Raw genomic sequence first — 26,655 nt, forward strand, 5'->3', positions numbered from 1 at the left:
ACTAACATTAGTTTAGTTCTTTAAGTAAGGAGTATTCAATTTTTTATTATCTTAAATTTTGGTAATAAAAACTGTTTTGCAAAAGCTTATAGTTTTTGAGTTATACGTGAAAAACAGCTTTAAAACATGCATTTTTTTACGAAAAAATAAAAATTTTGATCTTTAATAACTCAAAAAGTATTGATTTATATTAATAACATTTATAACAAAGGACCAGGCAACACTCCTTATGGAAAAGTGGTCCCGGTCAAATTTGATGAAAGTTTGGTCAATGATACTTCTTGATGTGTAGATTAAAAAAGTCCATGGCACCTGGGTCTGAATAACTACTATTCTCGAGTTACAGCCTTCTAAAGTTATTGGATTCGGGTGCTCGGTTTACGTTAAGTGCACTAATTTACGGTCAAGTGAACGAAAATATTTATTATTAGAAGAAGAGAAACTCATGTTCTTCATACATACTTGCGTGTTGTATATGAATTTGTGGTCAAAAATAGTTGGATCGTATTTTAGTCTTCAGCAAATCTCCGAAAAGTCTTCAGAAAACTAAAGAAGTGCAGTATAAAATGTGCTGCTAGATCGATATAAGCATTATCATGTTTTCATGAATGCTTCTCAGTTATGCAATACCAGCAAAACTACAGTTTGGCTTTATCTTTAGAAAACTACTGAACAGTGGCGGATTTAGGGAAGATAGGGGTAATTCCACCGGTAACATGTTCCAGAATTAATGAAATAACTTTATTTAACGAAAATGAACGAGATGGAGCCATCAAAACACATTTATAACCAAAGAGCGGATAGTGTGACGAAAAGACGTAAGCCCAGAGCACGGGCGCCCATATAAAAATTTATAGGGGGATGGCAAACGTGAAGATGTTGCACATTATATTTTGTATACTTTGAATAACCATATATAATTCAAAGCACCCGAAAAGCCAGGGGGTCACGGTCCCCCTGCCCATATGTATGGGCGCCCATGGCCCAGAGTACGATTTAAGGACCAGAGAAGATGAGTTACGGGTGTTAAGAGTACGAAATTGGAAAATCAAGGCGGAGGATAGAATGGAATGGAAGCTGATTCTCGAACAGACCGAGGTCCACCAGGGGTTCTACAGCCAATGATGATGAGCTTTTTAATACAAAATATTATGGAGAATAATTGTGTAGGGTTATTTTTATAACAACTATAATATTCATACTTAGGTATAATCATATAGAACAAATGGTCAATGGAGAAGGCTTCATAATCATGATTTTGCTAACTTTCCTGTTTTCGACTTAGACTACCTAAAACGCCTTACCATTGGGATATATCAAATTAAACTGGCACCATCTTACATACAAGATAAAATAATAAGAAAAAATGACGAAGAGTTTCGAATATGGATGAACCGGGATTCATAAGAGTTCGAATATTTCCTAGGTTTCGGCAAGCTACAAAACACCAAGTATTCATTTCCTATACGGTTGATAAAGATAATGATGAAGATGAGCCTGTAGAAGACCCGGTTAACGGGTATTACTGTACCTGTCAATCTGGTGCGAGAACTGTAGGTACTTGTGCTCATATCACCAGTGTGTTATGGTTTTTAGGCTTTGTATGACATCAACCCAATGTTAAGTATCCTGATCGGTCGTTAGTTAACACGACGTATGATGCATCTAACCGAAATCAGCAAAATGTTAACATACGGATAGTCGAAGGTGATTTAAACCCGATTTTTCCATAGACAATTGTAATTAACACTTAGCATGTACAAACTACCATTTACTTTGTTTTTTTTGTATTGAAATCAAGTCCATGTTCTCTAACTGTCTTATATCTGATATGCGGCACAAGTTTCATGTCAACTAATGTATTTTTTTATGTTTCAACAATTTTTTCTTTAATTATTCTGGAACATGTTACGAGTGGAATTACCCCCATCCCCCCTAGATCCGCCACTGTTCAGTAGTTTTCTAAAGATAAGGCGGAACTGTAGTTTTGCTGGTATCCCATAACTGAGAAGCATTCATGAAAACATGATAATGCTTATATCGATCCAGCAGCACCTTTTATACCGCACTTCTTTAGTTTTCTGAAGACTTTTCGGAGGTTTTCTGAAGACTAAAATACAATTCAACTATTTTTGACCACGAATTTATATACAACACGCAAGTATGTATGAAGAACATGAGTTTCTCTTCTTCTAATAATAAATATTTTCGTTCACTTGACCGTAAATTAGTGCAGTTTAACGTAAACCGAGCACTTGAATCCAATTACTTCAGAAGGCTGTAACTCGAGAATAGTAGTTATTCAGACCCAGGTGCCATGGACTTTTTTAATCTACACATCAAGAAGTATCATTGACCAAACTTTCATCAAATTTGACCGGGACCACTTTTCCATAAGGAGTGTTGCCTGGTCCTTTAGCTTATAATTTGTCCCTCTATCGATTGGGTACCCCTATCGATTAAAGGTATTATTTTTAACAAAATAATTTTCACCCCCAAGAAGGGATGGCATCCACCCCCAGGGTAAAAGCGCAAGTTGGCATCATGTCACCTTTGTTCCTTGACGTATCCTCTAACTACTCACCAACTTTCAAGAAAATCGATGGAGGTTCAACGAAATCGGAGGTGAAAACCTTCAGTGACTGCACTAATTTAGAACATCTCAATTAATCTCAACACAAAATTTGGAAAATTTTTATCGGTTTTAAAGTTACTGTGACGTTTTTATGTTTCACTTCATATATTATGTAGATAGGTGAATTAATGAAATAAACAACAACTAAATTAGCCTTAAGTTATTTAATTCTATGCAGCAATAATCTAAATCTAAACAGCGAATAAATATGTATACATACAGTGCGTAAATCTTTCAGCTGGACATAGGGAACATACATTGTACATATTTAGATAAATAAATACATACATTGTATTATATTAAGATAATTGTGGCAACTTCGCTCTCTCAATGACAATATAGTTGTTAGCATTAAAGGACATTAACCTCAAAATTGACAATTAATTTCGGGTTACACAAATAAACGTCAAAACATGACATTGTAGTAGAACTATTTTTGACCTAATGGAAAAACTGTGTCTGTTTAATTTGGAAATTAATTTTTAAATAAAAGATATTTTAAAAATTAAAGTAAAATTATTAATTCATCAGTCATAATCTTTGTTTTTGATTTATTTATGGACTGCCTTGCATTCAAAATCACTCATTATATTCGTTCTAACAGCTCTATTGCACCAGAAACTCGTACTCGAACAGAAATTTCAACTAACACAGGTTAGCGTAGTTGCCACAATGATCTCAATGTATATTCCCTATGTCCAGCAGAACGATTTACGTACTGTATATCCTAGTCTAGTCTATTTATACACATATAATTTGACAAAAATACATTAGGGCTATTTATAATACCCATATTAACAAAAACCATTTCATTAACTATTTCCAAAATTAATTATAAAAGAGATCTATATTAAAATATTTTATACTGGAGTTCACATTCAGATGGCAGCGTTACAGAGATACGCCTGTGCTTTCTATATGGCAGAAAGAACTACAATGTTGTCAAAGTTTTTAATCGTACGTTATGGGCCGGCTCCTATAAAATAATTATAATTTCGGACAATTTTACTTTTTTTTTAGTTTGGCCTTCTTTATTTAAAAAAAAAAAGTAGCAAAATTTGCAATGGCAGCAGAATGGGCAACACTGTTATCCTATGTTACACAAATGAGTATTAAACTAAAAAGATTGGAGCAGAAAAGAAGAGCAAACCAGATAGACGTCAGTTATTTATGTAACCTGGAGGGTAAGGCGGAACTGCAAAGATGTATTAATATAATAATTTGAAAATACTTCATGAAAAAGAAACATCTCAGCCAACGAACAACATAGATAAAAAATGGCAAAACGTAAAAATGGCGATAACAAGTCCTGCGGAGAAAATTCTGAGTAAAGAAAAACCAAAAATAAAGCAAAGATGGATGGCTGATAAAATCCTTCTTCTCATGGACAATCGGAGAATAATGAAAGGAAAAAACGAACAAAGGTATAAACAATTACAGAAAGAAATCAAAAAGGAAATCAGAATAGCAAAGGAAGATTTTTATAAAAGAAAATGTGAAGAAATAGAGCAATTGCAGGCAAAACATGATATTTTTAATGTACATAAAAAAGTGAAAGAACTTGCAGGTACACAAAAACGTAAGCAGCCAAATACCCTGTATAATGTCAACGGAAACATAATAACAGAACTAGAAGAACAGTTGGAGACATGGAAAAACTATGTTGAAGAACTCTTTGCAGATGATAGACAACAATCTGAACTAAGTAACATACAAGGAGACGAAGGTCCAGAAATAACGGAAGAGGAAGTAATGTACGCACTAAAAAGAATGAAAAACGGTAAAGCCCCAGGTCCAGATGAAATACCAACGGAAATCCTTAAACTGATAGAAGAAGACTCGATCCACATTTTAGTTGAACTTTTCAATAGCATTTATACATCAGGAAAAATACCACAAGAATGGCTTTTATCCACCTTTGTTATTATACCAAAAAAGATGAATGCCAAACAATGTAGTGATTACCGTACAATCAGTTTGATGAGCCATGTACTGAAAATATTCCTGAAAATTATACACACTAGAGGACACAGAAAACTGGAAATGGACATCAATGATACCCAGTTTGGATTCCGAAATGGACTCGAAAGAAGAGAGGCGTTGTTTGCACTGAACGTTATGTCTCAAAGATGTCTTGACATAAATCAAGATGTATTCATGTGTTTTATAGATTATAACAAGGCCTTTGATAAAGTGCGGCATGATCATCTAATCAGACTCCTGGCAGAAAAGAATTTAGATAAACGAGACATCCGACTAATAGCAAATATGTAGTACAATCAGAAAGCAGTACCTAGTGAGAGTAGAGAATAATACCACTGAAGAAATTGAAATAAAGCGGGGTGTGAGACAAGGGTGTATACTGTCACCAAACCTGTTTAATCTCTATTCCGAAGACGTAATGAATAGAACACTCTCTGAGCAATCCATAGGTATTAAAATAAATGGTGTTAGATTAAACAATCTGAGATTTGCCGACGACACCGTTCTGATCGCAGAAACACTTGAAGAGCTACAGACATTGGTGAATAAGATATGCAGACTGCAGCGAAGAATATGGACTATCTTTGAACATAAAGAAAACTAAATTTATGGTAATATCGAAATCAACACGAAATGTCCAAAATTTATATTTATACAATTAAATTATCGATCGAGTTAGCAAATACAAATATTTAGGTACTTTTGTAAATGAAGACAACGATAGCTCAGCAGAAATCAAAATAAGAATAGAAAAAGCCAGATCCATATTCACTAAAATGAAGAGAGTGTTCTGTGGAAGAGATTTGAGCCTTGAAATGAAACTTCGCCTGATGAGATGTTACGTACTTTCTGTGCTGTTCTACGGAATGGAGTCATGAACGCTTAAAAAGATTGATATCAAAAAATTGGAGGCATTTGAACTGTGGATGTATCGCAGAATCTTGAGAATATCATGGACGGAGAGAGTCACAAACGTCGAGGTCTTGAGAAGAATGAATAAAGAAAAGGAAGTCATATTTACGATCAAGAAACGAAAACTGCAATACTTGGGACACATTACAAGAGGCGAAAGATATGAACTGCTTCGAATAATTATGCAGTGGAAGAGAAGGAAAAAGATCCATAGGAAGAAGACGAAACTCCTGGCTAAATAATCTACGGGAATGGTATAGCTGTAGCAACAACGAATTGTTTCGGTCAGAAGTTTCGAGAATACGTATAGCCCTGATGATCGCCAACCTTCGGAACGAAGATGGCACTTGAAGAAGTTATCCTATATCCGTACTGAATGTGACTTCCACTATAGTAGATATTATGACAACTTTTCTGCCGTTTACCTAATTAATATTTCTAAAAATGCTATAAATCGTTTTTCCTTATCAATATCGTTAAAAATAAAAATGTATCACCGGTTTTACAAATAACTGTTAATTCGGCGCTTAACTAATTGACCTCAACTTTAACCGCTACTTATAGGACTCCCTCAGTTAAATAGCTGTTAAATTTAACGGTTAATTAGTTAAATGTGGTTAACTAACATTGTAAAACTGGGGTACCCATAAAACTGACCATTCTAGTACGTTTCAAGTTTTTGCAGTTATATTCTATTAGCTGGGCTCCTGTACGGTTTTTGATGCACTAAAAATTTAAGAAAATTACGTTATATAGAATACGTCTATTATATAGAATACGTATTATTTTTATTTGAATATTCAAGGTTCCACAAGCAGTGGCGTAACAAACTCCGTAGGGGCCCCCCGCAGAATTGGAAAAGGGGCCCCCTTTAAAATATTACTAAATGCGACTTGTGTGACAAAATCCTTATGTGTGTTTTAGCCCAGTAAATGAACATTATATACGGCGATACCGTGTAATTTTCAGTGTAACCACCTAAGTGGTCAAGTCAATACTTTTCGTGTTATTTGCGAGTGAAAATGTTTATCGTTTAGCAAAAAAAACACGTTTTCAGGCGGTTTTTCGCAAATATCTCAAAAAGTAAATATTTTATCGCAAAAAAATATTCTTAGCAAAAATATAGCCTATATAAAAATGAAGTCTATCAACCCAGTAAAAGCAAAGTTGGAGCTCATAAAAAATGGTACTTATTCGTCACATTCGTCTTTTAAAAAAAAATGAAGTCTATCAACCCAGTAAAAGCAAAGTTAAAGCTCATAAAAAATGGTTCTTCGTCAAATTCGTCAAATTCCAAATCGAATATTTCAACGTGAAATAACCAAAAAATAAAGCACTTTTCGGGGAAAACTCATTAAAATTCTGTTTTTTTTTATAAAAGTTTCTAGTATCAGAACCAAGCAAGTTCCGCTCAAAATAAAGTTAACGCCATTTTTTTATCAAAAATAATGTGAAAATCTCGCCCTATTTAGCACCCCAAATGAAACTAATCGTTGCCGCTTTACAAATTCCTTAACTTTATTTATATGACATGTAAGTTTCACCAGTTTAAAGTGCTTTTTTTTAAAGGGTTCTAGTTGAAAGGGCTTGAACGAGTCACTAATCACGAGTGTATGCAAATTTTAAACAGCCATATCTTAACCAATTTTTGTCTCACAGAACAACAAAATAAAACCAAAATATTTTATAAATGCAAAACTTACATTTCTTTACTCTTTGAGATTTTCGTATCACTAATATTTTTAAGTTATTTTGAAAAGGGGCATTTTTTTCAAAATAAAAAACTTTTTTTAATGTAAAATCAAATTTTTTCAAAAATAAGAACTTTGAACCGGTCAAACTTAGAGATCATAATAAACAGTACACATGCCTATAAAGTAAATGGTACAACGCTAATCATTAATTTTATTTGGGGTGCTAAATAGGGGGAGATTTTCACGATTTTTTACTAAGGTAAAAGGGGGCCGTCTTTATTTTGGGCGTAACTCGCTTAGTTTTGATGCTAAAAACTTTTATAAAAAAATAGAGCTCTTTTAACTTTTATAAAAAATAAAAATGAAACTTTTTTTTAAACATTTAAAAAAAGTTTTAATGAGTTTTCCCCGAAAAGTGCTTAATTTTTTGGTTATTTCACGTTGACATATACGCTTGGAAATTGGATGAATAAGATCAATTTTTCATGAACTAGAACTTTGCTTGTACTGTGTCGATAGACTTCATGAATACTTATACCAATTTTTTTTTTGTTTTTTTTTATGAGCAACATTTTTGCTAAAAATATATTTTCGATAATTTTTTGATAATATTTAATTCGATAAAATACTTACTTTTTCAGTTTTTTGCGAACAACTGCCTGAAAATGTAGTTTGCTTGTTGAAAACAAAAACAATTTCACTCGCAAATAACTCGAAAAGTATTGACTTAGACTTAGATAAAGAAACTCCTATAACCCAAAGTTTTCTTATAATATAGTCAATTTATCAATTTTTGGACTTATTTTAAACGTATGTTTTTCACCTCCGATGAGGGATAGCTGTCACCCCCCAAGTAAAAGCAACCAACGGCACAAGTCCAACTTTGAAGTGGAGGGTAAATAGAACCTAAATCTAAATTGTCAAGCAAATCCGTCGTGACGCTGAATTACATTCCAAAACAGTCATTTACAGTCAATGATTATATTATTGCATAGTATTATTCTGAGATACAGCTTTCTTCGTCACTACTATCAGCGAATATATCTAAAATTTTATTAATATATATCTATCTGAAGGGCAACTTCATTTTCAATACTACACTGATTAAAAAACGTTGCGTATGTATGTATAAAATTATAAAACAATAATATATTTTTACATTATATTAGACGACAAGATGGGGCCCCTGACATATTGGGGCCCCCCGCAAGCTTCATGCTGCGGGGCCTCTGTTACGCCCCTGTCCACAAGCATAAAATTAATGAATAAAAACAATTCGTGGTTCTTACAAAGGACCACCGATCGATTTTGCTTGTAGTATAATTAAGCTACAGATAAAATTAGAAGATTTGTCATAAAAACCTTGGAAGTTTTTAAAGAAAATTAATTTTAAAAATTGGTCTCGAAAATAAATGGATTTTTAGCGACCGTTTAAGTCGCTTTACAGATCGTAATCCAAACTTCTTGTACCGTTATTCCATAGCAACGACGTCAACGTAATCTAAAATCGAATTTCCAATGGGTATTGGGAAATCAGGAAGTTCGTATTTGGAAGAGGAATCATTTTTATTTTTCAAATTGTTCGGTAGGTCAAATCTCTGTCGATCAGTTCAAACATATCCTTCATCAGAACCCTAAAAAGATGTTTATTGTTAAATAAAAATATTAAATTGCAATAGGTGATAAATCGTATGAAGGCATCTTAGGCGACACCTTGTATGCCAGGAAATAGAGCATTTAAAAACTGAAAAAATACTGGCCACTATTTTTTAACTGGAATATCTGGGGATTAGACCAGGGCATTTAGCACTAAAAACACCCGAATAAATAAATTTTTAAATACAGCACCTAGAGACTTGCAGTTTTTTGCATTATCTTCAGGATGACGTCAGGAAAAAAGTCTACTATTCAAAAATGGGTGGAAATGCATAATTCCACTGTAAAGTGCATAAAATGCATTCAAAATTGCATAAATATAAAAATAAAGTCAAAATCAGTATACTAAAGAACAAAATTTATTATTTGGGGGGTTTTTGGAGTCACTGAATACGATTACGCTATCAGAACTGATTCCCAGATCACGTGGTGCCCAAGGTCACGGCAAGAGACGTCATCTTCTGGAGTTTCGATGATTTTCGGCATTAAATCGATGCAAACGGATTACTCAAAAGGCTTTTAGGGGTCGCTAAATACGAATATGATATTAGAATTGACCTCCGGAGTACCTGGTGCCCAGGGTCGCTACTAAGGCACGTCATCTTCTGGAGTTTCGAGGGATTTCGGCACTAAATTGATGTACCTGGACTACTCGGGGGTTTTTGAGGTGGTTAAACACGAAGATGCCATCAGGATAGACCTTAGGATCACCTGGTGCCCAAGGCCATAATAAGGGACGTCATCTTCTGGAATTTCGAGGGCTTTCTGTATCAAATTGATGCAAACGGATTACTTACGGGTTTTTGAGGTCGTTAAACACGAATATGACATCAGAACAGACCTCTCGATCACCTGGTGCCCAAGGTCACTGCAAGGCACGTCATCTTCTGGAGCTTCGAGAGTCTTCGGTACTAAATTGATGCAAACGGATTACTCATAGGTTTTTGGGTTTGCTTAATGCTAATACGCCATCAGATCTCATCCTCGGAGCACCTGGTGCCTAATGCAGGTCATCTTCTGTAGTTTCGAGGATTTTCGGCATTCAATTGATGCAAACGAATTAACTACTAATCGGATTTTGTCGTTGTTGAACACGATTGCGTCATCAGAACAGACACCAGAGCACCTGGTACCTAGGGCACGTCATCTTCTGGAGTTTCGATGGTTTTCGGTACTTAATTGATGCATGGGTTTTTGGGTTTTCTGAACATAAATACGCCATCAGAACAGACACCGGAGCACCTGGTGCCTAAGGCACGTTATCTTCTCTAGTTTCGATAGTTTTCGGTACTAAATTAGTGCAAACGGATTACTCTTGAGTTTTTGGGGTTGTTGAATATGAATATGCCATCAGACCCAACCCACGCAGCATCTGGTGCTTAAGGCAAGTCATCTTCAGGAGTTTCGAGTGTTTTCGGTACTAAATTGATGAAAACGGATTACTCATGGGTTTCTCAGGTACCTGAACACAAAAAGGCCATCAGAACAGACACCGAAGCACCTGGTGTCTAAAGCACGTTATCTTTTGGAACTTCGAGAGTTTTCGGTACTAAATTGATGAAAAATGGATTACTTTTTATTTTTGGGGTTGTTGAACATGAATATGGCTTATATTCTAGAGTATCTAGTGATTACGGTAATCACTAATAATGTCAACACATAATAAAACTTATGTAAAAAAATCAAATAGATCAACATAGTAGAGTTCATATTCCGTAAGCCCAAAAACCCATGAGCAATTCGTTTACATCAATTTAGTACCAAAATTGTTCTAAACTCCATAAGATGATATTTAGGCACCAGGTGCTCCGGTGTTTGTTCTGACGGCGTATTTGTCTTCAGCAACCCCAAAAACCCATGAGTAATCCATTTGAATCTATTTAATGCCGAAAACCCTCGAAACTCCAGAGAATAACGTGCCTTAGGCCCAGATGCTCTGGTGTCCCTTCTGATGGCGTATTTGTGTTTAGCAACCCCAAAAACCCGTGAGTAATCTGCTTGCATCAATTGAGTACCTTAAACTTTCGAAACTCCAGAAGACGACGTGCCTTAGGCACCAAGTCCTCCGGTGTTTGTTCTGATGGAGTATTCGTCTTCAGCATCCCCAAAAACCTATAAGTAATCTGTTTGCATCAATATAGTACCGAAAACCCCGCCTAGCGGATGACGCCCCTTGCAGTGACCCTGGGCACCAGGTTCTACGATGGTCAGTTTTGATGGCATGTTAGTGTTTACCGACCTCAAAACCCCCGAGTAATTTATTTTCATAAATTTAATGCCGAAATTCCTTAAAACTTCAGAAGATGACGTCCCTTGTAGTCACCTTGGGCACTAGGTGCACAGGGGTTGTTTGTGATGGCATATTTGTGTTTGGCGACCTCAAAAACCCGTAAGTAATCCGTTTGAATCAATTTAATACCGAAAGCCCTCGAAAGTGCAGAAGATGACGTCCCTTGCAGTGACCTTGGGCACCAGGTGATTCAGAGGTCTGTTCTGATGGCATATTCGTGTTTAACCATCTCAAAAACCGCCGAATAGTCCAGTTGCATCAATTTAGTGCCGAAATCCCTCGAAACTCCAGAAGATGACGTCCGTTACAGTGGACTGGGGCACCAGGTGATCCTAAGGTCAATTCTGATGGCATATTAGTACTTAGTGACCCCTAAAACCCGTGAGTAATCCGTTTGCATCGATTTAATGCCGAAAACCATCGAAACTCCAGAAGATGATGTCTCTTGCACTGACCTTGGGCACCAGGTGATCCGGGGATCAGTTCTGACTGCGTAATCGTATTCAGTGACCCCAAAAAACCCCCAAATAATAAATTTTGTTCCTTAAGTATACTGATTTTGACTTTATTTTTGTATTTATGCAATTTTGGATGAATTTTATGCACTTTACAGTGCAATTATGCATTTCCACCCATTTTTGAATAGTAGACTTTTTTCCTGACGCCATCCTAAACATAATGCAAAAAACCGCAAGTCTCTATGTGCTGTATTTAAAAATTTATTTATTTTGTGCTAAATGCCCTCGTCTAGAAGTCAAGAAACACCCAACACCTGGTGCACCATAGCCCTCTGAGTCACACGAATATTATTCACTACCTTCTTTGTGAGTGTTAATATTCTATATTTCCACTCCATGAGTACCTACAGATAAAAGGCAATGACACTGGTCAAAGATTTTCTTTTTAAGGAATATGGGTAGGTTCGATTTAAATACATAGTTCAATTTATCACACGTTGCACAAGCTAACACATCCGGTTATCTCTACCCAACCGAATTTCATGTCCTAAGTACTTATGCGATGCAGTCTGCTCAATGTCCATTCCATCAATAGCAATATTACAAATTAGCACCAGATCTGTCATTATTTGTGTCTTGCTAATTTTTAAGCCGACTCTTCGGAGGTATCATTATAGGGGACAGACCATAGAGCACTCTACTATGCTTTTCATGGAGTATTACAGGAACGTCCATCATTCTGCTATATAAACATGCTGATAAGCTGACAGGCAATGCAATATAGGGGCATAGTCTGCAGTTTAGATCATGTCAAATCAATCAGGAGACAATATTTGTGATCTGGGTATGCGCTTTGGGGTTAAGCTGTGACACATAATATATTCTTTGCTATCACTATCTGCTTAGGTAGTTAAAAAGCGTTAAGGCCCATGAAAACAGGTAGAATTAGTTCCAAGCTAGTTCTAGTCTGCAGTGTAAGGTCTGGTCTGTCCTTACGATAATCAACAAGGTCAATTTAACCTTAGTGCCAAGAAACTTTGTAGAGGGGAAGAAATGTGCTTATTTTTTGCTAGACATTGATCTCCAGTCTCCTTCTGGGCCACTAGCCAATCATTGGAATAATACTGGACAAAAAGGTCTCAGGAAGATTCTGTTAAAGAGATTCTTGGACTCCTAGACCGGTAATCAGGGTATGGGGCATGCTAGGAACCACATAATTTTTCAAGTCGAGTAGTTCTACTACATACCTACTCCTATTCGCATGAAATTTTCTAGGACGATTGGCATCCACCATAAGGAAATTAATCGCATTAATTAATGATTTTTAGAGATTAGCAGACGAATAACAATGTCGAGGTAGAACTCTAACTTGAAACTCTTCGTGTAAAATGACCACAACTGCACCAGGATGTAACAGCCAACCCCCCAGATATATCTACCACAATAGTGAAATACCTGTGAGATTGCCACAGTTATGGAATAGGTAACTATACATTTGAATTTAAGTGTTGTACCTACTTGAAGACAAAGAAGATAATATATATCAATTTGATATGAATAGACAATTATAGCACAAATTAATTAAATGTTATGTCTTATATTTTCACTTCTTCTGCAAGTTTTAGAATGTTATTAATGAATACGTTAATAAGTTTACATTGCTAAATATAAATGAGAGCGATATAATATGTCATATGTAATAGTCTAAGGGCCGGTTGTTCGAACGCTAATCAACAATGATCACTATCAAATATTTAATTACTGTCACAACTGTCAATGTCAACTTAAGTTGGGTTGCTGAAAACATAATTAATTATAATTATGAAATTAGTTAATCAATTAACATAACAATTATTAACATAATTGATTAACTAATTTCATAATTGTAATCAATAATTATGTTTTCAGCAACCCAATAAAAGTTGACATTGACAGTTGGTGACAGTAATTAAATATTTGATAATGATCATTGCTGATTAGCGTTCGAACAACCGGCCCTAAGAGCTAGTGAACCCTCCGACTAACGGTCATCATGTAAGGCTAGAAATTTTTCTAGTGATAATTCATAGCACGCCAAGGCTAAAAACCATGACCTGGCAGGCATCAGCGGTGCACGTGTATCTACCAGGTGAATCGAAAAGTGCAAATTTAGGGGGTAAAATAAACTTTCTCCTATAAGGTTTAAATTTAAGTATGTGTTTGAGTAAGTCATTAAGAAGAAATGTGTATAATGACAGGCGCTTCTGAAGAGCATAAGACCTTGCCAGGCGAGGGGAAATCTTAACGGTTTTTCTTGAAATTATTCTTTTTGCAACGAACAATTTTTTTTAGGTTTTTTGAATCATTCCAAACAGAAAAGGTCTTTAGTGATTTTTCTATTAAGTTAATAGTTTTTGTTATATAAGCGATTGAAAATTTTGAAAATTGCGAAATCGGTCATTTTTAACCCTAAATCGGACATTTATCTAAAAATTTAAATGTTACCAAGGTACGTAGATATTCTTTAAACATTGATTGATGAAATCCCGAAGAGTTTTTTGCAATAAAATATCGAAAACCCCTTTGTTTTTTTAATTGCTAATCAAGCGGGCGCGACACTGTAGTATAAGTGAGGACGTTTGAGTTTGCATAAATTCATTATCTCGAGAATGGGCAAATTTCAAGAGAAATCCTCAGACAGGTCGATTTTTATTTTTGAATTAGGACTTTTTGGCATATATATAATACTAGTGACGTCATCCATCTGGGCGTGATGACGTAATGGATGATTTTTTTAAATAAGAGTAGGGGTTGTGTGATAGCTCCTTTGAAAGGTTATTTAATTCTCTATTCAGTAATATAAACATTAATATAATTATTTATACAGGGTGTACAAAAAAATTTTTTCTTCTATTTGTCAAATTTAATCAAAGTTAATTTAATAAAAAAAAAAATTTTGTACACCCTGTGTAAATAATTATGTTATTGTTTATATTAGTGAATAGAGAATTAAATAGCCTTTCAAATGAGCTATCACACAACCCCTACTCTCATTTAAAAAAATCATCGATTACGTCATCACGCTCAGACGGATGACGTCACTAGTATTATATATATGCCAAAAAGTCCTAATTTAAAAATAAAAATCGACCTGTCTGAGAATTTCTCTTGAAATTTGCCCATTCTCGAGATAATGAATTTATGCCAACTCAAACGTCCTCACTTATGCTACAGTGTCGCGCCTGCTTGATTAGCAATTAAAAAACAAAGGCGTTTCCGATATTGTATTGCAAAAAACTCTTTGGGATTTCATTAATCAATGTTTGAAGAATATGTACCTACCTTGGCAACTTTGAAATTTTTAGATAAATGTCCGATTTAGGGTTAAAAATGGCCGATTTCGCAATTTTCAAAATTTTCAATCGCTTATATAACAAAAACTATTAACTTAAGAGAAAAATCACTAAAGACCTTTTCTGTTTGGAATGATTCAAAAAATATAAAAAAAATTGTTCGATGCAAAAAGAATAATTTTAGGAAAAACCCCTAATCTTTCCCCTCGCCTGGCAAGGTCTTATGCTCTTCAGAATCGTCTGTCATTGTACACATTTCTTCTAAATGACTTACTCAAACACATACTTAAATTTAAACCTTACAGGAGAAAGTTTATTTTACCCCCTAAATTTGCACTTTTCGATTCACCTGGTAGATACACGTGCACCGCTGATGCCTGCCAGGTCATGGTTTTTAGCCTTGGTGTGCTATGAATTATCACTAGAAAAATTTCTAGCCTTACAGGACGACCGTTAGTCGGATGGTTCACTAGCTCTTAGACTATAAGTTCTACAACTGATGTTGGACTGGTATATCTATAGGTACGTATAGATATGCGAGCCGCGCACTTCGCGCCGTGTGTGCGCTGCGCGTCCGTTAGATTAGTACGGTGTTTTCAAGTACATGGAACAAATGGCACAAACGGCGCGCACGCGGCATACCACTATCCAACTTACATCGCCTGGCACATACGGCGCAAAGTGCCTTAACAGTTCTAACTCTCAATAATTAAACAAGCTACTTTACCTGATGCTCTCGTCCATCACTATATGGGCTTTAGGAATTGGAAAACCATTAAAAAGACTGGCAACGGAAGTGGTGTATGCTCCCATGTCTTCAAACACCAACCAATCCCCAACTTTCATTTCTGGCAACATTGCATGTTCAATTACTAGGTCGACTACATCGCAAGTCGGTCCCCATATGCTGCTGTCGTAGTATTTTGCGCCAACGCGTTCTTCGAGCGGCTGTGGTAATAACTTAACCTATAAATATATTGATATATGTATAAATATGCGACTAGTGTGAAGTAAATCAAGAACCAGTGAAAATGCGAATCAAATCAAAAGTTGCATCATTAGACATCAAATAGAAAAGAATAATGCACAAAAAGACAAGGTAATGAAAAGCAGCGACAACCCAAAACGTTTAGAAAAGGATGGAACGGAGAAGATGAATAAATAAGTAAATAAGCTGAAAATTTTACAGATAATTACCTATAACATTTTTAGCGTTCAAATCCACAAGAGAAAGTTAATTTCCTGTAGTCGGCTGTACCTATATCATATCTATCTATCTATCTATCTAATCAGCTCTAAACATCCATCCTTGGATATAGGCCTCATTTTCCTTCTTCTGTACCTCTCTATCTTGGGCAATTTGCATCCATTTTGACCCAGTGTGTTTTTTCAGGTCATCTGACCTTCGCATCTGTGGCCTTCCCCTTTTTTGTTTGTGGTTCCACGGTCTTCAATATATAAGCATCTATCCACCTTTCATCCTTCTGCCGCAGGGTGTGTCCGGCGAACTTCCATTTAAGCTTTGCTATTTGAGTTGAGACATCTTTCACTTTTGTTTTGTTACGGATCCATTCGTTTCTTTTCCTGTCTGATAGATTTAATGTTAAGCATTTGTCTTTCCATGTATTTTTCTGTCTTTGCCATTTTTTCATATTTTCCTTTGTAATCGTCCATGTCTGAGAGTCATATAACAATATGAGGCTAGGGAGTATACATTGATTGAAGACTCTTGTTTTTAGGTATTGTGGGTATTTTCTGTCCTTTCGAATATAATATAGTTTTCCGAATGATGCCCAGGCCAATCTTATTCTTCTCTAAATACCTAATATATCATATATCACAACAAATTTAGTAACAAATTATTTATTTAAAAGAAACCTTTCGGGCTAAATGACAGAATGTTTTCGGAATAAATATTCCATCTTCAGTGCTGCTACAAAGGTGCCTATACATGTTTAAGGCCAATAAATATATGGGTGAAAATCCTTTAAATGTATTAAATTGATATTTGATTACATAATTGTATGGTAATTTTATAGGATGTTAAAATTTAAGCAGATTCACTTCATGGCAACGTTAAACTCCCACGTAAGTTACTGGTCTGGAGACGTGTTCTCCAATCGAACCTCAGTTGCTACTCGAGGTCCGATTGGACAATTATTCTTAGATACATAGGTACAACGAGAACTACAGAAATGATATTAAAAGGAAAGGTAGAAGAGAAATGATCAGTTGCTCTACTGAATTAAGGAATTTTTAAGTAGTATCATTGTTTAAAAAAGAATAGTTAATCAAGGCAATGAATAAATTTCGAGGGTATACCAGCAGAACGGACTAAGTCAATTTTTTAGTTATTCAACTATTAATGCAGTCGTATATAAAAAGGTATGCTCTATATACTGCAAAGACACACTAAGTCGTACTTATTATAATAACAGAAAAAAAATTAATACTAAGTCAGTTTGATTGTTTCATTTACTAGCAGAATGCATTAAGTACTCTTAATGCAGTCTGCTTGTACTATTTTTGCGAAAACCGAACATACAACACTATTAACTTTGACTTAGAACATTCTGGTGGTACAATCTGTATACCTATCGTTAGGTTTAATCAAAAGTTTAATGTATGAAAAAAAGAAAAACCTTTTTAAGAGAAAGTAAACAGTGTTCAGGATGATGTCGGGAAAAAGTCTACAATAGAAAAATGAATGGAAATGTATAATTGCACTTTAAACTGCATAAAATGTATCCAAAAGTGCATAGACATGTCAAGATAATTAAGGACCAGATTTTGTCACTCGGGGGCTTTTGGGGTCGCTGAATACGAATTCGCCATCAACACCGACCCTCGGCGTACCTAGGGCGCAGTGTCACTGCTAAGGCACATCATCTTCACGAAACTCTCGATCATGTGCCTTAGCAGTGAGCCTGGGCACCATGTGCTCCGGTGGTCGGTTCTGATGGCGTTAGCGACAAAAGAACCATCCAGTGACAAAAACTGACCCGCAATACACTTATTTGGATATGTTTATGCACCTTTGGATGCATTCTTTGCACTTTTAAAATGCAAGTATTTATGCATTTTTATCAATTTTTCTATTGTAGATTTTTTTCTGCCATCATCTTGAACACAATTCAAAAAGTTACAAGTTTCTATGTGCAGTATTTAAAAATTCTAAATGCCCTGGTCTAGATAAAGAAGACTAATCATCTATTTGCTTTTTGTATTTTTTGTATCTAGTAATTAAATTTCTGAAAATTTCTATTTTTCTTTTTTATTTTTATTTTTCAAGAGGATTTTTTAATGCCGAATTTTTTTAATGGCATGGACTTTATTGTCATTCAGCCAGTCACAACATGAGTATTAGTGTCATGAGTAGTGTTTATGTTGAGTAAGTGTCTTGTTACTTTGCAAAGTCGACGTCATTGTCTTTGCAAAGAGACGCTAATTGTATCCGAACGTCTGCGGTCCCTCCGGTGAATACCGATCCCACAAGGACAGAAACTATATTCATTTATTAATTTATAATAAATGAAAAATTTCTGACCCTGGTGAGATTCGAACCCACAACCTTTCGGATTTTTTCGATCCAAAGGCAGGCGCTCTTACCACTGAGCCACGGAGGGTGTTAATGCCGAAATTCTAGTTGTCTAAGATTATAGGATAAAACATTATAATGGTAAAATTCACACAACTAAAATTAACATTAAAATGGGATTAGTTGTGTGTCTACTTGTGTAAAATAGTAACATTACGAACAAGCAGAATGCACTAAGTCAGTTCATTATTTATTAAAAAAATAATTACTAATTAACCAAAAACAATAACTGTTGTTGTAATATACCACATTCTTCAAAATACCATTACATTTCTATACAAGTAATAGAATTAAACTAAAAGTAATACTTTTTGTGTAATTTTGATTTATGTTAAAAATTTTACTAAAACTTGATTTTCTCAAAACAGTGATTTTTGACTTAGTGCAATCTGCTTGTATACCCTCGATTTGTTTGAGTCCAATTGAGACAGTCATCAGATGTCACCACCATTTCTGTCAGGGTCTCAACGTCACACGTAACTACGATAAATCCAAAATGAATAGACACCAAGTTGGATACGATCCTATTCATAACACACCAACTCGCATTCATTGAATTGAATTAATGATGTCATGCTCTAATGTGTATAATGCATAGTAGCATGACATCTTTAATCCATGTTGTTCTGAAGCTATTTCCTTGTGGCATTTTTATAATTAAGTATTTTCTATGGGAAATAAGCCACAATTTTACTAAAAAATGAATTTATCAATAGTATTTTGTATTTTGACAACGAAACCCGATTTGGGCTTCGAAACGTTAATAAATTCATTTTTTAGTAAAATTGTGGCTTATTTCCCATATAAAATACTTAATCTTTAATTAATTTTCTAATTATATTCTTCCATAAATTTATTTTTCTTGTATGTGAGTTGGTGTGTTATGAATAGGATCGTATCCAACTTGGTGTGTACGCATTTTGGATTTATCGTAGTTACACGTGACATTGCGACCCTGACAAAAATGGTGGTGACACCTTGTGACTGTCTATCATTGCGTTGGCAAACTATTCTTTTTTAAACAAAGGTAATATTTTACCTGATGATCGCTCAAGACGCAATTGAAACTGCCGTAAGCTCCATCGTTGATGTAATACATGCGCTGTACATAATTTCCACCATCATCGTTGATTTTGTTGACGTTTCTAATTGAATGGATATTGCACACCAAAGTGAAGGCAGAGCTTACATAGAAGCGACCAGGTTCAGCTATTACATCAATTGACGGATCGGGGAAGTAATTGTCAAGTGCGAGATTGACAATTTCAGCGATCTGAAAATAAAAATAAACAACAACTTTAAAGTCATTGTCAAGAAAAATACCAAACGTCAGACCGCGTATTTTAAATTTAAGAAATATTTTCCAAAAATTTAATATTTCTAAACTTGACATTAACGCTTTCGAGGTGTGAACAGCTTCTGTTTTGCAGCAGTTAAAGTTTGCCACTAGTTTAGGGTCTAAACCTAGCTAACAACTTCCGGTGTTGTTGCTTAAGTATTTGCATATAGGTAAGTTGAGCATTTGCTTATATTTTTTTTCAAGCGGCTTTCTTTTATCGATGTTGAAAGTTCCCAACCTCCTATGTCAATTTTTTGCTATTTTGTTTTGTTACCCTAAGGGCCGGTTGTTCGAACGCTAATCAACAATGATCACTATCAAATATTTAATTACTGTCACCAACTGTCAATGTCAACTTTGGTTGGGTTGCTGAAAACATAATTGATTATAATTATGAGATTAGTTAATCAATTAACATAACAATTATTAACATAATTGATTAACTAATTTCATAATTGTAATCAATAATTATGTTTTCAGCAACCCAATCAAAGTTGACAGTGACAGTTGTGACAGTAATTAAATATTTGATAATGTTCATTTTTGATTAGAGTTCTAACAACCGGCCCTTAATTAAACAGAATATGTATTTTTACTGTTTACAAGACCTATGTCGTTATTTCATAAATTGGTTTATAGATTGCCGTATATAAAATAACGACATAGGAGCTTGTAAACGGTAAAAATACATTCATTTCTCCTTAATTTAGGGTAACAAAACAAAATATCCAAAAATTGACATAGGAGGTTGGAAACTTTCACCATCGTTTTGCTATTTGGCTTGCTCTTTTTATTTCTTTTTGCTTTCTAGTTATTAATACTTCATTGACTAGTTTTTTCTTACAATGAGTGAGGAAAAGGGGGGCTCAGCCCCCCTTATCCTGACACTTCTTCTCCGGCTAAAATTGCAATGATTAATAATTCCGAGAAAATCAAAATCAGACTTCCGACAATAATTCTCAGGAAGAAAAAAAAGTTAATACCTACTCCGAAAAAAATCATGGACCTTTTGTAGTATATCTTGAATCTACAAATATACCTAATCTCAAAATCGGCACATTCAATACAATTAAAATAGCTCGAGATATATTCAACCTCACACTTAATGACGTTAAAAAAATAGATAGTAAAGGGCTCAATAGAGTTTCAGTTGAATTTGTAAATTTTCACTCGGCTAACATGCTACTTAAGAACACTTAACTTCTAAATAAGGGATACAAGATATATATATATATATATATATATATATATATATATATATATATATAAAAATGGGGTTGAAGTTTATTGGGTATCCAGCTGAATAAAACCAAGTGGTACTCTGTTTAACAAAACGTTATATTTCGCTGATTTTCATCAGCATCATCAGACGAAAGCTACAATATTTAAAAAATGGTACAATTTTATAGTATGGTTTTTTACAATTTTTATCTTACCTAATTGAGGTTGATGGTAGTAAGATATTTAGATGACATCGAGATACTGCAATTTTGATAAAATGTGGGTTAAATTTAGTTAATTATGTAATAGGATTAATTGAAATTAGTTTTATATTGACAAGAATGAAAATTTTATTTGAAGTTGATTAATGTCAATCAGGTGAAGTACTAGACATATTAAATATTGAATGTTATTAAGTGTTTTATGTAGAAAAATAGTTTAGTTATATATCGCTAATATCATAAAGGTTTATTTAATTGAAATTTAACATATCGGTTGTCTTTTAGTTTAGAAATTTAATATTATTTTTTATTATGTTAATTATATATTAAAAATGTGTTATAAATTTGATGTTATTTTTCTAATTGTAATAAATAAGCATAAATTTCACTTAGATGTTCGACGTCTAATTTCTTATTTATTAAATTATCTGTTTGACTGATAAATGCCATCTCGAGGAATAGTCTTTTGTTAAGATTATTTTCTATTGCAAGTATTTTTGTTTCGTTGTAGTTCATTATATGTTGTTCATCATGTACGTGTTTTGCAAGGGAACATCTATCAGGGTATAATCTACTGTCACTTTTGTGTGAAGTTATACGGCTTTTTAGGTGTCTAGACGATTGGCCGATGTATTGTTTATTACAACTTCCACAAGGAATACAGTAGATTATGTTAGATAATTGGTCTTTAGGTGTTTTATCTTTAATTTTGGTGAAAATGAAACTTCAACCCCATTTTCATCTAAAAAGTCAGCTGTTATTTAAAGGATATATATATATATATATATATATATATATATATATATATATATATATATATATATATATATATATATATATATATATATATACCTTTTAACTTCGTTACCTGCAAAGGTATCGTCAGACAGATTGATACAGATATTGATGAAAAAGAACTTCTTCGGTGTTGCGATACAGGAAATGACATTGAAATTTTACATATAAAAAGATTATATAGAAGAGTAATTAAAGATGGAGTAAGTTCTTATGAACCCACAGGTACTACACTATTTACATTTCGAGGCGTTCTTATGCCCAAAACTGTGTTTTTTTATGGCATACCAAGACTATTGGATACATATATTGCCCCAGTGACGCAGTGTTATAACTGTCTTAGATTTGGCCACACAAAAACAAACTGTAAAGGGAAAGAAAGATGTTTCAATTGCGGGGAAAACAAACATGAAGACGTATGCATGACAAAATGTTTTTACTGCAAGGACTCTCACAAATCTATTGTCAAGAGCTGCCCAGAATATACAAGGCAAAAGAATATTAAAGAACTCATGGCGTATGAAAATTTGACATTTTTTGAGGCAAGTGAAGCTATTCCGATATCATACATCTCAAACAATAAATTTATTTATAACCCGAGAGATTTTCCAAATTTTAAAAATAAGAGGCCATTAGAAAATACTTCAAGTACCAGTACAAATAATTTTAATACCATAGAACCATCGCAACGAAGAACAAACAATTTTAGATCATCTACAGTAAAACGTTCCTTTCAACAGGTGGTTCTAAACTCCGACAACAAACGGAGAGTCGTGTAGAAACGTCAAGATAAGCAACCAAATGAAAAGAATACATATACACAGCAATTAAGACCAGAAAAGCCAACTTCTAACCCTACTAGCTCATTTTCTCGTTCGAAACCTTTCAAATCAAGAACCTTAGCTAATTTATCACAAAACTCCAATCAAGCGTGGCAATCCAGTGCATCGCCAAACTTTCAAAATATTGATACCTTTTCTTCAAATGACTTTTTAAACTCAATTTTAATTGGCCTAAATTGTATAAGTAATACATCATCAGAAAACTTAAATTTACTTAAAAACCATTTATTTTCCCGATTAAACGTGGAGTCCTATATGGACCAAGAGGATAAATCTGATTCTGATTTTAGTTAATTAAACAGATATCAAATCACATAATCATGAATTCAAAAAAGAAATTAAAAATTGTTCAGTGGAATATTAGAAGTATCAAATCAAACAGGGAAAACTTAACGAACTTAATTTTTAAAGAAGACCCTGACATAATTGCTATTAATGAAACTTGGCTTAAACAAGATTTTAATTTTTCTTTAAAGTATTATAATGTTGTCAGACAGGATATATATGACGGTTATGGTGGAGTAGCTACTTGTATCAAGAAATCTATTATTTTTTCTACAATTCAGAAGTACAACTCAGACCAAATCCAATACATAACAACAAAAATTGCTAACTTATACATAATAAACATTTACTTTAATACAAATAATGCCATAACTCTTCCTTTCTTTAGCTCAATAATAGAAAACATACCTACATAAAACTTAATTATACTAGGTGATCTGAACTCTCACCATCCCCTATGGGATAAATGTCCTACCAATAAGGGAGGAAAAAACATTTATGATTTTATTTTTGATAAAGAACTAATTATCCTAAATGATGGGTCAGCAACATTGTTTCAACCTCCTAATAATAATCTTAGCGCTGTACATCTAGCCATAGCAAGTAATAATATGGCTCTATGCTCTACTTGGGGTGTCATACAAGATTGTGGAAATAGCAACCACTTCCCCACCTTTGTCATAATAAACAACTGTGAGTTTAACAAAAATGATAGCATCTATACACAAACATACAAAATGAGAAATATCAAAAGAGCAGACTGGGATACATTCCACACTGGAATGATAACAGGAATGCTTGATTTACCGGTAAACTCCAATTACAATGTGTTTTTGGAGGTAGTTAATCAAGTAGCAGATAACTCAATTCCCTATAAAAACTGTAGAACACAGGGTAAACCTTCAAACCCGTGGTGGGATGAAGAATGTTCACTTTGGATTAAAAGCCACAAACAGGCAATTCAAAACTTTAAACAATATGTTTTCTTAGAGAACTATATAACCGCTAAACGTATAATCGCTCAAACTAAACGAAACCTCAGAATTAAAAAAAGAAATAAATTCATAAATTTCTGTGAATCATTAAATAAGGAATCTAACACTACCTATGTTTGGAATAAAGTTAAAAAATTCTCAAATAACAAAAATTACGGCCAGACATTTCATAACCCCGCAGATAACATTAAAACAGAAATTCTACAGAACATGTCTGCAGTTTTTATTGATCCAAATTTTGAGCTTGATGATATAAACGAGCAAGTTTCACCTTTTACAATCTGGGAACTTAACAATGCTGTAAATAATAAAAAAAATTCGGCACCAGGTATGGACGACATTCCTTACCTTATGATAAAACATCTACCACTAGAAGCTAAACATTTTCTGTTGAACATCTACAATAATTGTCTAAATGGTGACAACCTGCCTGAAGATTGAAAAAACCATAAGGTTATAAATATCTTAAAGCCACACAAAAATCCACTCTTAGCCAGTAGTTTCAGATCAATAGTTTTATCCTCATGTGTGCTCAAAACATTAGAAATATTAATCAACAATCGCCTAGCCTAGATTGATCCTTAGAACATAACTGTTCATTCACCAACCATCAGACAGGGTTTAGAAAAGGTAGAGGCACTGCTGACAACTTGACCCTCCTTCATTCCACAATTGTGGAAGCCTTTGAATCCTCCCAATCGGTTTTGGCCATCTTTCTTGATATCAAAGCAGCGTATGATAATGTCAATATATACAAACTTTATAGCAAACTAAAACTTCAAAATATTCCATCTGCAATAAATACTATTGTGTTCAAAATTTTACAGAACAGACTTTTATATTCAAGATCTAATGATGGTGACTTTTTAGGACCTTTCATGGCAACTAAGGGGCTACCTCAAGGTTCTCCCTTAAGTACCTTTTGTTTAATATTTATATAGCAGAATTGTTTTGTATTATCACTAATGAAGTTAAAATATGTGGATATGCAGACGACTTGGTTTTGTATATTAAGGGATATGATATCCAAAGCATGGCAAGTAAAATAAACAAAGAATTGGAAAACACATTACACTGGCTTGCAGAACATGACTTGTCATTGTCCAAAGACAAATGTGAAGCTGTATGGTTCACAAAGGGTAGGCGAAGAGATAATCTAACAGAAATCAAAATCAACAACACAACCATTCCTCTAAAAAACGAAGTGAAATTTCTAGGCATAATTTTTCAAAAGCATCTATCATGGGAATTACATGTTGACAATATTATACTCAAGGCAAAGAAAAATATTAACATCCTACGTGCAATATATAGAGTCTGGTGGGGAGCTGACCCACGAACACTCTTAGGGCCGGTTGTTCGAAAGCTAATCAACAATGATCATTATCAAATATTTAATTACTGTCACCAACTGTCACTGTCAACTTTGTTTGGGTTGCTGAAAACATAATATGAAATTACTTAATCAATTATGTTAATAATTGTTATGTTAATTGATTAACTAATCTCATAATTTTAATCAATTATGTTTTCAGCAACCCAATAAAAGTTGACATTGACAATTTTGGTGACAGTAATTAAATATTTGATAGTGATCATTGTTGATTAGCGTTCGAACAACCGGCCCTTAATGGTTTTTAATGCCTTGATCAGATCTCACCTCGATTATGGTTCCTTCCTATTTAACCCAATATCACAGAAATGTAACAACAAACTCAATGCAGTATTTTTTGAGGGACTTAAGATATGTTTAGGGTGCATGAAGTCTACACCAAATTTGGAAATCTTGGCAGAGTCTGTCCAAATGGACCTAGAACACAGAAGATTATTGTTTGCCTCTAAATTTTTTTGCTTCAATACCGGTCTGGGCTTCCATTGATGTAATCGGTGTTGATTTTGGAGCACCGGTGATGACGCGAAGGGCAGTGTTCTGGGCGACTTCTAGCTTGGAGGTGGTGTTTGTACTCGCAGTTATTGTAGCGTCACTCCCATATTCTAATATCGGCCGGACATAGGTTTTGTATGTTGCTACAAAGACATCTTGCGTGGCGCCCCACTTTGTTGCTGTGAGACGTTTGAGCAGTCGACATCTCTTTGTGGCTTTCTCTGCAGTGTCGTCGATTTGAGATTTCCACGTCATTTTCTTATCTATGTACACCCCCAGGTATTTTGTTACATCCTGTCATTACAGATCGACTCCTTTGAATGTCAGCTTGAGAGCAGTCTGTTTTGTTGAAAGGGTAAATACTTGATATACAGTTTTGGTTGTACTGACAGTTAGGCAGTTTTTATCTGGCCATTTTTCTAGATTTTTCAGAGCCTGGTTCATTTCTCCCTCAAGCACTTTCAGACTGCTACTTGATGCCCTTATTACGAGGTCATCGGCATACAGGAGGGCT

The 26,655-nt window shown here is 34.3% G+C and overlaps 1 protein-coding gene across 1 annotated transcript in view; it reads right to left on the reverse strand.

Moving 5' to 3' along the window:
• Positions 1-2,784: 2,784 nt before the first annotated feature.
• LOC114338766 (ornithine decarboxylase) overlaps positions 2,785-26,655 on the reverse strand; it is a 200,129-nt gene continuing 176,258 nt past the window's right edge. The window contains exons 6-8 of the mRNA XM_050648681.1: positions 19,598-19,831; positions 15,688-15,926; positions 2,785-8,858 (exon numbers count right to left, since the gene is read on the reverse strand). Of these exons, the coding sequence (XP_050504638.1) occupies positions 8,798-8,858; positions 15,688-15,926; positions 19,598-19,831 (534 nt within the window). The 3' untranslated portion in view covers positions 2,785-8,797. The remainder of the gene's footprint in view (positions 8,859-15,687; positions 15,927-19,597; positions 19,832-26,655) is intronic.

This window comes from Diabrotica virgifera, chromosome 4 (assembly GCF_917563875.1).
Source record: "Diabrotica virgifera virgifera chromosome 4, PGI_DIABVI_V3a".
Classification (NCBI taxonomy): domain Eukaryota; kingdom Metazoa; phylum Arthropoda; class Insecta; order Coleoptera; family Chrysomelidae; genus Diabrotica; species Diabrotica virgifera.